Here is a 13,831-nt window from a genome sequence, read left to right on the forward strand (position 1 = left end):
GCCATGCAGACTGCTCCCCCAACCCTGCCCCGGAGACCCAGAGCTGCAAACCCCCTTCCTTTGCAGAGCCTCACCCCTACACAGCTCACCAGGCCTGTGACCCTGGTTGCAGATAGCTGACCCCAGGAGCTGAAATTGTGAAATGTCCCTTGAGACTGTTGTCATGGGGCAGAGCACCTGGCTTCCGTGTGGCTGCATTGAGGAGCCAAGGGAGAGGCACTTTCATGGCAGGGAGGGGGTACACAGGAGCCCAGTTACAATGACAGGAAGTTAAAGAACAGCATGCTTGAAATCCTGATTTCTTGCACAGTGTGCTTTTCACCTGCTCAGTGGCTGGTGCGGTGGATGGGGTGGGGAGGGTGGGGGGGCAGGTCTGCCTCTCTAGAGCTGCAAGCCAAACTACGGGGCTAATTGGTTCCCATCTGGTGCAGTCTCCTCATTCATAAACATCCTTGGGGAAGACTGGATAAGCCCCATGAAGCTAGCCTGGTGAGACAGGTAGGAGTGCCTCCTCTGTTAGCCCCTCTGCCCTCAGGCTGTCCCCAGGATGGCAAAGGCGTTTATGTTCTAACATCAGTTGGCTGATGCCTACAGGTGAGCCCAGTACTGACTTGAACTACCCAGAGTTAGCATAGATCCCAGAGGCTGTCCCCACTTCACTCACTAGACACAAGGGGGTTCCCCAGGCTACCCACACTTTGGCCTGGCCAACCTCAAAGTCTGGGTTTCCTCTGGACTCACCTCAGGTGTGATAATTCATTAAAATGACTCACAGAGGGATCCCTGGGTGGCGCAGTGGTTTAGCATCTGCCTTTGGCCCGGGGTGCGATCCTGGAGACCCGGGATCGAATCCCACGTCGGGCTCCCGGTGCATGGAGCCTGCTTCTCCCTCTGCCTGTGTCTCTGCCTCTCTCTCTCTCTCTCTCTCTCTCTCTCTCTCTGTGTGACTATCATAAATAAAAAAATTTAAAAAAAAATGACTCAACTCAGGGAAGCACTGTACTGTACTTAGGATTGCCGGTTTGTTATAAAGGATCAGATGAACACCCCGGTGAAGGGATACACGGGGTGGTGGGGTCAGGGTGGGTGCAGAGCTGCTGTGCCTTTCCCAGGGGCACCACCCTTCCAGCACATCGGAATATTTCCCAGCCAGAAATTCCGGCTCCTACCCCGGCTTTGTTATGTAGGCGTGATTGATTAGGTATTGGCCATTGGTGATTGAAACTGCGCTCCCTGGAGGTCAGAGGTTGGAGTTGAAAGTTTAAGCCTCTAATCCTGTGGTTGGTCTTCCTGGCAAACATCTCCCATCCTCCTGAATCTGTCTATCCTGAGACCTACCCTCACGGTTCCCTCATTAGCATGACAAAGATACTTCTGTTATTCTGGAAATTCCAAGGGTTTTTTGAAGTACTGGGCCAGGAACTGGGGCAAAGACCAAATGTATTTAGATTTTCCGTTTTAACACAACATTCTGATTTCTTGCCGGTAAATGACATAGCAACATGAGTATGGTTCATTAGGAAGAAACTGCTGGGACATAGGGAGGGGGCAGGAGCTGGATTCTTCTTGGGGGAGCTGTTTCCCACCAAGGAGGCACCACTCAAGCTGACTCCTAAAACTTGAGTTGAGTTTTTGTAGAGGAAGGGGCAGGTGGGATAAGAGAGGAGTGTACACTCCGGGAGGAGGCACATAGGCAGTCAGCTCAGCTGGAAGCTGGAGGTGGGTTTCCCTGATGTTTGATTGATTTAATTTGATTGGCACCTGCCAGGTATCCTGTCAGATTAGTGTTCACGTTCTGCCCATTCTGGGGCACGTTCTCCCCATGCCGGGGAAAGATGTTGAAGAGCGTGCCATGGATCAAGACCTTACCTGGATGGGATCGATCTCACATCTTCCCTTAGGTGCAGAACTAGGCACAAATGAGCAGGGACTGCTTCACAGCCTTTTTATCACATTAAAGACTTGCCTTTCAGGACCATGAGGCCCCTGTAGGCTCATTGGCTTCTAGAAAATTATTCTGTGACCATGTGCATTTGGATTAGGTAGAGCATCCAACTGGATACCCATTACCCAGGGCTGTGTTATCCAGGCAGGAGAGAACAGTGGCCAGGCAGCAAGGCGGGTGGGTTCAAGATCTTTTTTTTTTTTTTTTTTTTTTAAGATTTTGTTTATTCATGAGAGAGAGAGACAGACAGACACAGGCAGAGGGAGAAGGAGGCTCCATGCAGGGAGCCGGATGCGGGACTTGATCCTGGGACTCCAGGATCACTCCCTGGGCCAAAGGCAGGCGCTAAACCGCTGAGCCACCAGGGATCCCCAGTTCAAAAGCTTTTTAGGGGAAATGTGAGAAAGAAGTGTTGAAGGGGATGCAAAGTTCTAGCAAGCGGGGGTTGGATGGGAGAGTGTGTCATTGGCCTTGGAGGAGGAATCCTCTCAATGACACCTGAGACCCCATGGGTGCTGAGCCACAGGTTGGCAGGGGACTTTCCTGGTTGTGATCCGGAGCTGCCTTTGCCTTGGGGACCAGCGAATCCTGATGACAGGACTCCTTCCTTTCCTGAAAGGATTATGGGATCTTAGCATTTCTGCACATCAAAGAGGACATTGAACTGAAAAGCTCATTTATTTGAATCAACCCTGTGCGCCCTGCGTACAGTCCCCGCCCCCCCACCCCGTGTGGGGAAGAACTTCAGAGGGGCTGAGAGCACCAGGCAGTGGGCATTGTGCGGGAGGCCTCCTGGCAGAACTCCTGTGGTCTTGAAACCACCGTGCGGGCTGGGTACTATTATCTACATCTCACACACGGGTGTGCAGGGAGGCATAGCACTGCAAAAGAGTGACAAAGATGGAGTTTCAAAGATTCTAAGTCAAAAAACCCTCAAACTTGTATGATCGAATCTATCAATCTTCTGCTCTCTGGTGGTTTTCACTTTGGGGAATCATGGAGAGGCCGCTCCAGGCTGGCAAGCCTAGATTTATGCAGGGATAACCAGGAAGCTGCCTTTTGATGGGAAAGGGGGTTGCCACTCCACTTTGCATCCCCAGCCCCACCTTGCACATTCATTTCTGTATTTGTGGCCCAAATTTCAGCCACGTGATTTGTGAGCTATACAAATGTGAACAAGTGGGTGCCTCTGAATGTGTGTGTGTGTTTGTGCCTGTGTGTGTGCGTGCATGTCAGGGGCAGATGGAAGTCACTGGGTGGGATCCTTGATGGTCTCCCTGTACTTCGGTCTCAGGAAAAAGAGATGACTTCAGGTGATTTCCCGACAGTGTGGTCTTGACCCAGTGTGTCCTGGGTTGGTTCTTCCCAGTCAGAAAGCCCGTTGCTTGAGAACGCGTCCAGGTGGTTCAGCCACAGGGGTGGGCTGCGGTGTGTGTAGGGACGGCTGGGGGGTTCCAGATGATGCTAATCACAGTCAACTGGCTTTTTACTTGGGGCTGTAAAGGACAGAGAACGTGTCGCTCCTGGCAGCTGGTTCATGGGGTTCACATCTGCTGTGAGCATTGGAGTAGAGAGCCAGCTGGGCCTCTGAACAAGGAAGACCTCGGGGTGAAGTCTGGCTGTGCCCATTCCTTGCTCAGTGGCTCAGTGCAAGCCTCTTTGCTCCCCTTGGTCTCAGTTTTCCCCTCTGTTGATTGTGGGGGGGGAGGGGAATTACCTCCTGCCTTGAACATTCATATAAAAATGAAGGAAAATAAAATGTAAGTGTTTGGAAGATACAGGCTCTTTATATCGTTCCAGACGGCTTTGTAAACTCTCCCGACTTAGTTAAAATTAAAAAAAAAAAAATCCTTCCTCCTTGAGTGATGCTGCCCTGACTGTGTGCCCATTATTGGTCCTTTGTCCCAGCAGCATTTTCTGTAAAGACGATCATCCTCTGACTTCTGGGGGGAGTAAAGGACTCCATTAGAATTTGTTAGAATTCTCCAGCATGAATACAACCAAGACCTGGAAACCTAACAGTGGAGGAAAAAAAATTCTCAAGACTAAGGTACCTTCGAGTTTAGAGAAAAAAGGTCATAAGCAGCTCTGCTCAGGAATTTTGTCCGGAGAGCCCCCAGTGGCTGCCTGGCGGTCCCGGGATTTGTGAGCTTTACAGTGTCAGGCCACCCAGGGGCAGCGTGGTCGAGGGCTGTGAGCAGACTAGACTAGACTCGGGCTGCGTTATTCTCTCAGTGCTTGTCTTGCCGGCAGGTGTGCTGGGTGAGAAGGGGCGGTGCTGAGCAGAACCCTTCGTGGGGTATGGATCGGTAGGGCAGACTGGCATCAATCAAAGAACACAAAAAATAAAGATGAAATTGGTCCTGGGAAGAGCATCCTGTAGTATCCACCTGGGAGACTGATGCAGTCCAGTAAGAACAGCCCCGTCTGATGAGAGAGTTTGAGAAGGACTTGGCTGAAGGATGGAGGGTTGCCAGGTGAACAGGCACCTGGGTGGGTGCAAGGAGGAGAGCGCATATGAGGATGGGATGGAGCCGGCCCCTGGAGAAGGACCTGCGAGGCGGAAGGAAGGGAGAGTGTAGCCTGAGAAGGCTCTACGGCTGGGCTGACCAGGCAGGGGGTGCCGAGGACATCAGACTTCTCTTGAAAGCCCTGGGAGCTATTGGAAAGAAGTGGTACTTTGCATTTCGCAAGTATAATCTGGCACTGCCCTGGGCGAGCATATTAGGTGACAAGTTAGGGGACGTGGCAGCTGTCCAGGCTAGAGATGGAGGTGACCCAGTGAGGGCAGCCTCAGCAGAGGTGCAGCGAGAGGATGGAGGCCCGTCCAGTCCAGCGGGAGTGGCCAGCTCTGCCCCCCTGACATCGCCGGCTTTTGTATATGGACTCAGCACCCGTACAGCTCTGGGTTATGTCTTAAAACCAGCGCATCCAACTAGGACATGAAGAATCTCTGCCACAGTTTTGTTGTTGTTGTTGTTTTTATATATATATATAAATATAATTATATGTTGTGTTGGTGAATTTAAGAAATAAACATTGTGTTTTTAGGTTATGATATATCCTGAATGGAAATGTATTCACTGTGCCTGTAATTATAGGAGTCTTTACAGATTATACTTATTTTAGAAAACTACAGTTTGAACGTCCTTTAATTATAATATAATACATATTTAAGATAACTTTGCTGTAATTACAGAATAATTTATATTTACCAGATTCGATGACACTTGGTTCCAGTCGCTTTGCATTCCTATGGAGGGATATTTTTAAAAGTCAGTGTTAATTAATTACAGGTAGAAATGTGCCTTATACCTTGTGAAAGGAAGGGAAGAGCCACATTTTCCTAATTTCTTATAATTATAGGCTGATTTGAAAAGAAATTACTACCATAATGGAGGCACATCCAAGTGGGTTTGGTCAAGCACTGTGGGTTTTAATCTCTCTTCCCGACTCCTCTCCACCCTCCTCCACTGAAATTGAGAACATTCTAATACCATGTTTTGTTAGAACATCTTAGAAGAGAGGGAGAGACGTAAAGAGGCCTTAGACCAGCCCTAAAGCCCTCAGCCTCCCCCGGCAGGGCCGGAGATGGGCCAGGGTATTTTACAGGTTCCACAAGAGTAGAGTGTAGACAGCATCTCCGAGCTTGAGCACCAGAGGCTTGTGTCGGCTACAACTTAGTTGTGTGTGGGTTCAGCTGTGCAAACCAGCAATTTAAGAGGGGAAGAGAAAGCCCACAGTTCTCATAGGGCCGAGGACACCCCAGCCTTCCCCCCTACAGCTTGTGCCCAGGGGCATTGGGTGTCCTCAGTGGGGAGCACATGTCCCCTCCCTGGCTGATCCCCAGTGAGAATGGGTCTTGGGTCTCCTGTCTGCTGCAGATGCAGGAGACCTGTAGTCCAGGCCAGGGTCATATGTGGGGTTGATGCCCCTCATCCTTGGAGAGCCACCTGCAGCAGTGATGGGGAAACCTGACAAAGTGCTAGAATTATCCTGAGGGGTAGGCAGTGTCTAATTGGAGGAGTGGGTGGGTGGTCAGCTTCGATGTCTGCACACCCTCCCGTGCGTGGGGCTCTCGGATAGAAGCCCTGCGCAGAATTCATACCTGCCTGCTGTAGCCTTCATGCATTTGTGCTCACCTGACCCACCACAGTTGTAAGCACAGTGGTTACTGTACCAGCCATCCAGGACTTTTTCAGGGGTGACCTTTGACTACGTAGGATTTCCCCTTTGTGCGTTAACCTTCAACTTAACCCCTGCCCGGAAAGTGGCTTTTCTTTAATAAAATCCGAGGACCTTTTCTGTTGGGATGTTCCGGAAGCCTGACCACCTCTTGTTCCAAATTAGGCTTTCTTATCTGCTTCTGAGAGAAAACATGGAACATGCTCCCCCTCTTAAAGCAACTTCCCCTGACCCTTTCCTTCTTCTGAGCAAATACCATGCTGTATTTAATGTTCTCCACATCATTTTAAAGCGGAGCAACTGGTGAGTTCTCAGGCCCCTCATTAGGAGGAAGGTGGGGTACCTTCCTGCGACTGGGGCCGTGGGGCAGAGGAAGATTGTGTCCAGCATCCAAGGGGTCGGGCTGTGCGGGCTCCATCCCGGCTCTCCACCTTTCCTGTATGCTGGACAAGCCCCTCACTGTCTCTGGGCCTCTGCCTCTACCGAAACAGAAGTAGGTTGGATAACCCCAAAGGCCCCTCCATCTCTAACATTCTGTGTTTGAAATGGCCAGACATTTATTGAGCACGTGCTGGGTGGGCTGGGAGGGTTCCAAACCCCTGGCCTGAAGGAGTTTAGAATTTTGTCTCTGTTCAGGTGATGGGTGAGGACCCTGCATGGGGAGACTAGTATGGAGCTAGGCTCTCGGGTGGTTACCCCCTTGTCCCCACCTACAAATCAGATTTGCAGTAGCTTCTCCTTCTGCCTGTTGCTTATCTTCTAGCCTTGCAGACTTTTTCTCTAAAGAATCAGATTGTAAATACTCCTAGTCTAGGGGCCATATAGTGTGTGTTATAACGATTCCACTCTGTAGTTGTAGCAAGAGGAGCTGTAGACAGTATGTACGAACGAGTGGGCGAGGCTGTTTGAATAAAACTTTATTTATGAGTTATAAAGTTCCAGTTTAAAAGGCTAACACTCAAACAGGAAAAAAAAAAAAAAGAATGGTTTCCACTCGGTCTTAAACTCTAGAAATGGTTGCCTCGCCTCGTCATCACTGGGTCTGTGGACCTGGCCAGACGATTACCATACATGGGACGGGCTCAGTGCTGACGCTACTGTTGTTTTTTTCGCCAGCAGAGACCTGACTATAGGTCTTTTTGTTCCTGGGCTTGTTTGATAAGAAGAACATACAGGACTCTCCACGAGGGAGTTAAACTACCTGCCAGGGATTCCCAGAGGCCCCCAAGAGACAGGAGAACTGATGTTTGCCATCTTTGTCTTCAGGGACAGAAACTTCTGTTCAAACAGAGGCTCTTTGATCAAGGCTGACCCAACAACGCCAGCTTGTGCCCATTTTTGGAAACATCCATAGGCCCCCTCACCTTGTTCATCCCTTAGCCTCTTTGGAATGTTCTAAAAAGAAGACTGTCTGGCTGCCACATCCGGGGGTATTGTTGGCAGAAGCCCCTGTGGGGTTGCCCAAGTCAAGAAGGCAAGTCAGGAGGAGTCGCCCAGGAAATCTTCCTTGTCATGAGGGTAAACGTGCCCTTTGGGCATCAGAAACCGGAAATGGTTGGTCCTAGAGAAACAGCTACCGTAAATCCTTTCTGAGTATAACTAAATAATTGTTTTATGTCCGGGAAAAAAAATGTGGTTTCCACTCCAGCAAGGACTCGCGGGAGGAAGGGCATTTGTTCCAGGGCTGGAGTTTCAGCAAGCCACACCTGGCCCTTTGTTTTGTTTACAGGGAGAGGTGACATCCAGCCTCAGTTGGACAGCGCTCTCCAAGATGTCAACGACAAATATCTCTTGTTGGAAGAAACAGAAAAGCAGGCAGTCCGGAAGGCTTTGATCGAGGAACGTGGCCGATTCTGTACCTTCATCTCTATGCTGCGGCCAGTGATTGTAAGTTAGTGGAAAGCTCTGGAAGACTTAAACCGCCAGTCTGGAGGAGACTTTCCTCTATTTATCCATCCATCACTGAGTCATTGGGAGGTTGGAGGCCGTGTGGAGGAATCATGCTGGTGGAATTGCTTCTGTAGACCAGTTACACATTCTCTACAGGTTGTCGTCGGCCATGTGACGCACTCTTCGTTTCAGTTCTTATTAGCATTAGCTCTAGTTATTCACTTGCTCCTTCTCCCCGCGTCAAGAAGGCCTTGCCAAGTGGTTCTGAAGGTGTGATCCCCAGGCCAGCAGTGTCACCTGGGAACTGGTTAGAAATGCAGCTTCTTGAGTCCAGCCCAGATTCTACTGAATCCAAAACTCTGGGGATGGGGACCCAGTCATCTGTGTTTTAAATCAGGCCTTCAGGTGGTTTTGAGACCCAGTGGCCAAGTTCACCACCAGTGAGTGGCCATAAGATTAACATGGAAAGAGCCTTAATGAATAAGTTTAAACTTATTTTAAGTAAACCATTTGCATACCATAATTGAGAACTTCTGCTGTAGGCATTCTTGAAGCCGGTAAGAAGACACCAGCTCCTTTCCCTCAGCCCTAGCAAAATGCCCAAATGTGAGTCATTGCTCTGAGCGTAGAATTTTTCCATGGCTCATTCTTGCCTTGGCCTGCAGTCCCAGCTTGGCCCTTCGGCAAAGTGAATGACTACCTTCCATGGTCTCTTGCTCCCATCTCACTTGCCATTTAGTAAGTTGGTGGAAAACACAAGAAAAAGGGGTGGGGGGGTAGTTAACACTACTGCACACAAAGGTACTGACTGTCACAAAGATCCATTATCAGATCTGGACCAAAAATGACTCCCAAGTCGTATCGACAGTTGAAGCTGAGTGAGTTGAGAGGAGGGCTTCAGCCTGTGGAGGGGGCTGTGCTCCAGGATCCTATGACACTATGTAGGGCAGACCATCTGTGCAGATGTGCTAGCCACCCCCAGACACGGCAAGGAAGGCCAGGTGTTCTCTTTGACTTGCTCACCACTGTCCTGGGGGCACAGGTCATTCTATAATTACGGCAGATTCCCTTTTCCCTTTCTGTTTCACAAACGAAGCCGATGTGCCTTTAGCACAGATGTACTGGTCTCGGTGTGCCTTTTCTGGAAAGTTGAGAGTGTTAGACAGTAACCCTAATAAAAACAGTTGGACTAAGACAATGAAGTGAATCACTCATGATTACAATGTGTCATGAATTACTTCCTTTCAGGAAGAAGAAATCTCAATGCTAGGGGAGATAACTCATCTTCAGACCATATCAGAAGATCTGAAGAGCCTGACCATGGACCCTCACAAACTGCCCTCCTCAAGTGAACAGGTAGGAGTCATGGGTTGAGCATTGAGGAGAGCAAACCAAAAGCACAAAGGTTCAAGGTCTTGAGGGTTCCTTGAGGCCTTATCCTATTTAAAGTTTTACTAGTGTTTCACATTGTGATATATAGTAACCGTCCTTGCCAGCTGTTATAGAGCACGTGCTGCGTGCCAGGTACTGTTCTAAGCTCTTTACATAGACTGACTTCCCCAGCTAATCTTCACAATGATTCCCACTTTACAGAGCGGGACAGGGAGGCACTGAGAGATAAAAGTCCCTTAACCAGGTTCACCTAGCTAATTACTGGTAGAACTGGGATTTGAACCAAGTAGTCAAGAGCCCAGGTCCTAACCACTGTGTTTATCTGCTCTCTAGAAATAAACTCCTACGGGAACATGGCAGTGTGTGTCTTGGTCATCCTCGTGAACCAGTCTCACTGAATTTCTCCTACTCTCAATTAATTAATGCATGAGGATCTCCCTTATGAAAATGATGACATTTTCTGTGCTTATTCATTTGGTTCCAATGACAGTAACACTGATGGGAGCAGCTGATGAATCACATGCTGGCTTTTGTCCTTGGTGTAAAATTCCTGTTGAGAACCAACTCTAAGACAAATACAAGAGTTTGTATTTTCCGTTCAACGAAATTGCTTTTGTTAAACCACAGCAGGCATAAATAATAGGCATTCATTGAGCATCTCCTATAGGAAGGAAAGGTAGACCTCACATTCAGGTTGTTACTTGTCAAGTAGGGGAGCTGGATGTAGAAGTAACTGTGAAGGAACCGGCTTGCTCTTGATTGTGTCAGGTTTGAAAATACCAAGTCCCGGTCAGATAGGGCAAAAGTGACCGCTGAATATCAGGTGGCAAAATGCAAGATCAGCAAACCCTGAAACCATTATTGAATTGGTGGTTACAGGCTCTTGTGCTCTAAGACCAAAATCCTGTAGATTGTAGCCTTGAGTATAAACAGACTCTTGTAAATTCTTTTTGTTTTTTTAAAGATTTTATTCATCCATTCATGAAAGATACACAAAGAGAGAGAGAGGCAGAGACACAGGCAGAGGGAGAAGCAGGCTTCATGCAGGGAGCCTCATGTGGGACTCGATCCCGGGTCTCCAGGATCACACCCCAGGCCGAAGGCAGGTGCTAAACCGCTGAGCCACCTGGGTTGCCCGACTCTTGTAAATTCTTAATCTGAGACTGTAAGATCTCGCTTTCTCCCTATAGACTGACATTTCATGGTTCCCTCCCCCCTCTAATTTTTTTGTATTTTTGCTTGTGTCAGAAAAATGACTATGACATTGATGGATTGGTAGTGTGGTTCTTAAATTTAAAAAAAAGACATTAACAACAATTTTTTTTTTTTTTACATTAAACCCCTTGGTGGCAGATTTTTGATGTCATAGGTAAAGATTTAGTTGATAAGGTTTCCCTTCTCAGCTCCTTGCTTACCCACTTGACTCTGTCCCCTTAGGTGATTTTGGACTTGAAAGGTTCTGATTACAGCTGGTCGTACCAGACGCCACCCTCCTCCCCCAGCACCACCATGTCCCGAAAGTCTAGTGTCTGCAGGTAAGTAAAGCTGGACTCGGCTCCCGCTGACACACGGTGAGAAGCATCTGGAATAGTTTTGCCATCTGCAAAATTGTTTTTGAGCAGTTTTCTGTTTGGCCCTCCTTGGCTTGCTGATCGCAAAGTTTACTCTCCTCTTCTTAAAGGATGGAACCTTCGTCCTGCATCAGTGATCCTCCTCGGTGTACTTGACCTACTGATCTTTTTCTTTGACTTTTCAAAGCCAAATGACTTTCCACTTCTTATGAGTTAGCATTGAGCGTAAAGAGTAGGATGGATCTGCAAAATCCATGTATGGTTGTGTCTTCCTACACACTTGTGTGTGTGCCATTTCATAATTGAGCTGGTATAGTAAACACTGAACAGTACTTCCAGACTGAAGACACTACATCCTGACGGTCTGTAGCCTGGAAATGTTGGTTGGTTTTTTTGTTTTTTTGTTTTTTTGTTTTTTTTTGTTTTTTTTTTAAGATCCTATTTATTTATTCATGAGAGACACACAGAGGGGCAGGGACATAGGCAGTGGGAGAAGCAGGCTCCCTGTGGGGGGCCCAATGCAGGACTTGATCCCAGGACCCTGGGATCAAACCCTGAGCCGAAGCCAGATGCTCAACCACTGAGCCACCAAGGCGTCCCTGAGTCCTCTTCTTGTGGGATGTGTGTATGTGTGTCTTTGACAAATCTGCTGGGTTTTCATTTTGGTGACCAAGAAAACTATCTCACTGGCGTAAAACAAAGCTGCGCGAGTATCTTTTTTTTCTTATAGTGTCAGCTTCGACTGGACATCATGTACTGACGGCACAGCTAGGAACTTGGGGGAGTAGAGTTGCCGTGAGCTTCCGTCCCTAGATGCCCTCTTCTGATTGGCAGGGGGTAGAGGCAGGAGGGAAGCAAAAATTATGATAATTATCCCCAACAGCAGTGATTTCCTCTGGCACACTCCCCTGTATGTGTCAGAACATCCGCACCAAGTAATTCTAGCGTAGGATGGCCACACAGCCCTTGACTTACTACATCAGCTGTCAGCGTTTGCAAAATTTGACAATACTCTTGCCAGGAGCAGAAACCACAGGCCTTTCCAACCTCAGGCTGGGTGGCTTCTTCTATCCCTTCTGATACTTCTACAGCCGCACTTTCTATGTCAGTTCTCCTTGTTGGGGCCACAGAACTTCGTTCAGTTTTCTGGTTTTCGTAATCTGAGTTATTAGTGGAGAGTGTATTTGTTGGAACTGGAGATGGAAGCAGACAGACCACCCATCCTCTGACACATACAGGGGAGTGTGCCAGAGGAAATCACTGCTGCTGGGAGATTGTTTCTTGACATCCTAGTGACTGTTCATCTCGGAAGCAACAAGCTTAGCATCGATTGCCTGGAATTGTTGAAAGCTGCCTGCCTCTCGCCAGGTGTCCTGTTAACACCAGGCCCACAGTTATTGTCACAGGGCAGTGCCTGTGACTGGGGCAGAGCCGTTCATGGAAGCATCAGCTTTGTTCCTGGAGGTAAAACAGGTGACCTGAACAGCTGAGCTGATTGGCTGATGTTCTTTCCGATGGTCTTGAACCAGGTTCACGTAGGATGGAATCGCCTTGCAGAGTCCCTTGGCACCTGTGCCCCCGAAGTGATGGTTGTCTGGGTTGACCTTGGTTTCCTGGACCCGGATGGTCCCTCTAAGGGTGACACATGAATATTCTAACTGGGTGGCGCTGAAACCTAATGGTTTTTGCTCCAGGGTCATGGGATTGTGCAGGCAGCTAAGCAGATGGGATTAGGCCCACCTCTTTTCATGCCACAGACGTTAGGCCTCTAGTTTTGGGGGTAGATGTCACGGCAAAATTGGATTCCACTGGACTCTTTGGAATCATGGGCCTCCATGCTAAGGACGCCCCAGTGCACCGTCTGAGAGGCAAGTCCCGGCGGACTCCAGGTTTATAATAACCCTAGTTTTCTCTCCCTTACTTGCGTGAAAAACCTTTTGTTTGTAGCTTAGTGACTCGGTGTTTTGAAAGCATGTCTTGCCATTTGCCCTGCTTCCCTGGGGCAGGTGGCTAATGACACCATGTTCTCCCCCCTTCCTGTCCCCGTTTTGTGTTTCCCTCCTCCTCCTGCTCCCCCTCCACGCCTGCCTCCCCTCTGCTTGTCCCCACAGCAGCCTGAACAGTGTCAATAGCAGTGACTCGCGCTCCAGCGGCTCCCACTCCCACTCCCCCAGCTCCCACTACCGCTACCGCAGCTCCAACCTGGCCCAGCAGGCACCCGTCCGCCTGTCCAGCGTGTCCTCCCACGACTCAGGATTCATTTCCCAGGACGCTTTCCAGTCCAAGTCACCGTCCCCCATGCCGCCAGAGGCCCCTAACCAGGTAAGGGTGTCCTCGGCTCCAGAAGCAGCTGTGACTGACGTCTAGCGCCCGGACCACCATCAGTGGCTGGAACCAAAGAAGGATGTTGGCCCGGACACACTTCTGTCCTCTTCACAGGAGAAACCCGTGGTTTAATTTCTCCTCTTTAGATGTGTTGTTTCCCCAAAGGGTGAGAACTGTTAAGTTGGGTTTGAAGCCTGTCTCCACGATGGTGGTGGTCAGGTCACCACATTGGTTTGGGGAGTTCTCTCACGTAAGTAGATGGACTCAAAGAACTTTGGCCATCCTCTGGCATCCCCCTAAATGTCGGGCTTAGTGTGACAGCTGATGCTTAATTAATGACACTGATGCAAATGGTGGCACTTCCTCTATTGCTGTCCCTGCTGCTCTCTGAATGGTGGCGAGTCTGTCGTTGAATGGTGCCTGGAAGCCTTCCTCGGCTCTCCCAGTTCCCGGAGTGAGAATGAGAATGGATCCTTAGAGCCCTTGCAGGTCGATTCTGATGGCATTCCGCTCCTGGGAGAAG

At 49.1% G+C, this 13,831-nt stretch overlaps 1 protein-coding gene across 14 annotated transcripts in view; it reads left to right on the forward strand.

Annotated features, from left to right (window-relative positions):
• MTSS1 (MTSS I-BAR domain containing 1) overlaps positions 1 to 13,831 on the forward strand; it is a 161,192-nt gene that overhangs the window by 137,085 nt on the left and 10,276 nt on the right. For 9 of the 14 annotated variants that reach the window (XM_041768930.1, XM_041768934.1, XM_041768927.1 and 6 more), the window contains 4 exons: positions 7,860 to 8,017; positions 9,269 to 9,376; positions 10,850 to 10,947; positions 13,095 to 13,305. In XM_041768930.1, the coding sequence (XP_041624864.1) occupies positions 7,860 to 8,017; positions 9,269 to 9,376; positions 10,850 to 10,947; positions 13,095 to 13,305 (575 nt within the window). The remainder of the gene's footprint in view (positions 1 to 7,859; positions 8,018 to 9,268; positions 9,377 to 10,849; positions 10,948 to 13,094; positions 13,306 to 13,831) is intronic. The other 5 variants (XM_041768928.1, XM_041768935.1, XM_041768938.1 and 2 more) reach the window with 1 other exon arrangement.

The sequence above is a fragment of the Vulpes lagopus genome, chromosome 9 (assembly GCF_018345385.1).
Source record: "Vulpes lagopus strain Blue_001 chromosome 9, ASM1834538v1, whole genome shotgun sequence".
NCBI classification, from domain to species: domain Eukaryota; kingdom Metazoa; phylum Chordata; class Mammalia; order Carnivora; family Canidae; genus Vulpes; species Vulpes lagopus.